The sequence below is a fragment of the Phytophthora infestans genome, genomic scaffold (genome assembly GCF_000142945.1).
Source record: "Phytophthora infestans T30-4 supercont1.379 genomic scaffold, whole genome shotgun sequence".
Taxonomy (NCBI): Eukaryota; Oomycota; class Peronosporomycetes; order Peronosporales; family Peronosporaceae; genus Phytophthora; species Phytophthora infestans.
This window is the reverse complement of record NW_003303380.1, coordinates 25,454-27,146: the sequence shown is the minus strand read 5'-3', so window position 1 is coordinate 27,146 and position 1,693 is coordinate 25,454. Positions and strand designations below refer to the sequence as shown.

Below are 1,693 nucleotides of genomic sequence, written 5' to 3'. Positions count from 1 at the left end.
CCACGCTGGTTTGCCAGCTAGGTAAGTAAAAAAAAACTTTACGCAAAGTTTTTAAGCTCGTGCAAGTTTTTTTTTAATTAAGGGGTCCAAGCTGCAGACTTATTCCTGACATGCGTTTATGCGCCACCGATGAGTAACTCATTGAGTTAGTCAACACCCGCACACGTGCCCGATGATCGGACCGATCCCCGTTCGAGCGGCCTCATTTTGCATTTTGCTCTCCACCCAGCAACTCCAAGCAACCGACTACAACAACAACCAATATGCCCACCTCTCCGAGAACCGTGCACGCCTACGCCTCCTTCGGCAAGGGCGAAGAGATCAAATCCTGGGAGTACCAGTCTCGCCCGCTCGGCGCCGAGGACGTCGAGATCAAGATCTCGCACTGCGGCATCTGCGGCTCCGACCTGCACACGCTTGACAGCGGCTGGGGACAGACCACGTATCCGTGCGTGGTGGGACACGAGATCGTCGGCGAAGTGACGCAGGCTGGTCCCGACGTCAAGGGCCTGCAGGTCGGCGACCGTGTGGGTGTCGGAGCGCTGGTGTCGGCGTGTCTGAACAAGGACCCCAAGGCTCCGTGCTCCGTGTGCGCCAATGGTGACGACGCGTATTGCCCGCACCGCGTGTGGACATACAACGACAAGTACAAAAGCGACGGCGCTCTCACGTACGGCGGATACGCCGACTACGTGCGTGTGCCGCACGAGTTTGCGATCAAGATCCCGGATGACATTCCGTCGGACGTGGCTGCTCCTCTGATGTGTGCCGGCACGACGGTGTTCACGCCGTTTAAGGAAGCCGGCATCAAGGAGGGTGACCGTGTCGGCATCGTGGGCATTGGCGGCCTGGGCCACATTGCCATCCAGTTCGCCAAGGCTATGGGTGCCGCCTCCGTGACGGCGTTCTCTCGCTCCAACAACAAGGAGCAGGAGGTGCGTGGCCTGGGAGCCGACGAGTTCGTGGTGTACACGGACGAGAAGCAGGCGAATGCGGCCGTCGGCTCCGTGGACATCCTGCTGATTACGGCCGATGCCAACAACATGCCGTACAGCACGTTCCTAAGCTTCCTGTCCGTGCGCGGCACGTGCATCATGGTGGGTCTTCCAAACGATGACATTAAGTTCAACGCGTTCCAAGTCGTTGGGAAGGGCGCCAAGTTTGTGGGCAGCAACGTGGGCAGCATCCAGGACATGAAGGACACGCTCGAGGTGGCGTCCAAGCACAATGTTCGTCCGGTGATCCAGAAGCTGCCGATGGCCAAGGTGAACGAGGGCATCGACATGGTGCGCAAGGGCACGGTGCGCTACCGCGTGGTGCTCGAGAATTAGGTCTGTAAGCTTAGAGAGGAGGATGCATTCGTGCACGTGATGATAGTTTCCCCATGCAATAAAATACAAGTAGCAATTTGTGCTTTTATGAAGAAAAAGAGAAATAAGATATTCTATTGAACCGATATTAGTAGATGCCTGGTAAAGTTTAAGACGTTGTCTCAACTTGGGCTCTTTCTGCTATAGCGTTTGTGCTATTGAGTACCAGTCCAGGGCCAGGCAAATGCAGCCACCGAACGACTCACATGTCAACTGGAATGTTATTGAAGAGCCAAGTTTTATCGATTCGCGTGGGCACCCGTGTTCGCAGCGTTCGCCAGACCTCGACTTGTTACTGTAGCGCTGCGACAGCCGAAGCCGAC

At 56.2% G+C, this 1,693-nt stretch overlaps 1 protein-coding gene across 1 annotated transcript; it reads left to right on the top strand.

The window, feature by feature from the left end:
* Positions 1–263: 263 nt before the first annotated feature.
* On the top strand, positions 264–1,331 carry PITG_21744 (mannitol dehydrogenase, putative; the record flags this gene model as incomplete). Its single annotated transcript, XM_002894868.1, has 1 exon — positions 264–1,331. One exon carries the CDS (start codon positions 264–266, stop codon positions 1,329–1,331), a length of 1,068 nt encoding a protein of 355 aa, XP_002894914.1.
* Between the last annotated feature and the right edge of the window lie 362 nt (positions 1,332–1,693).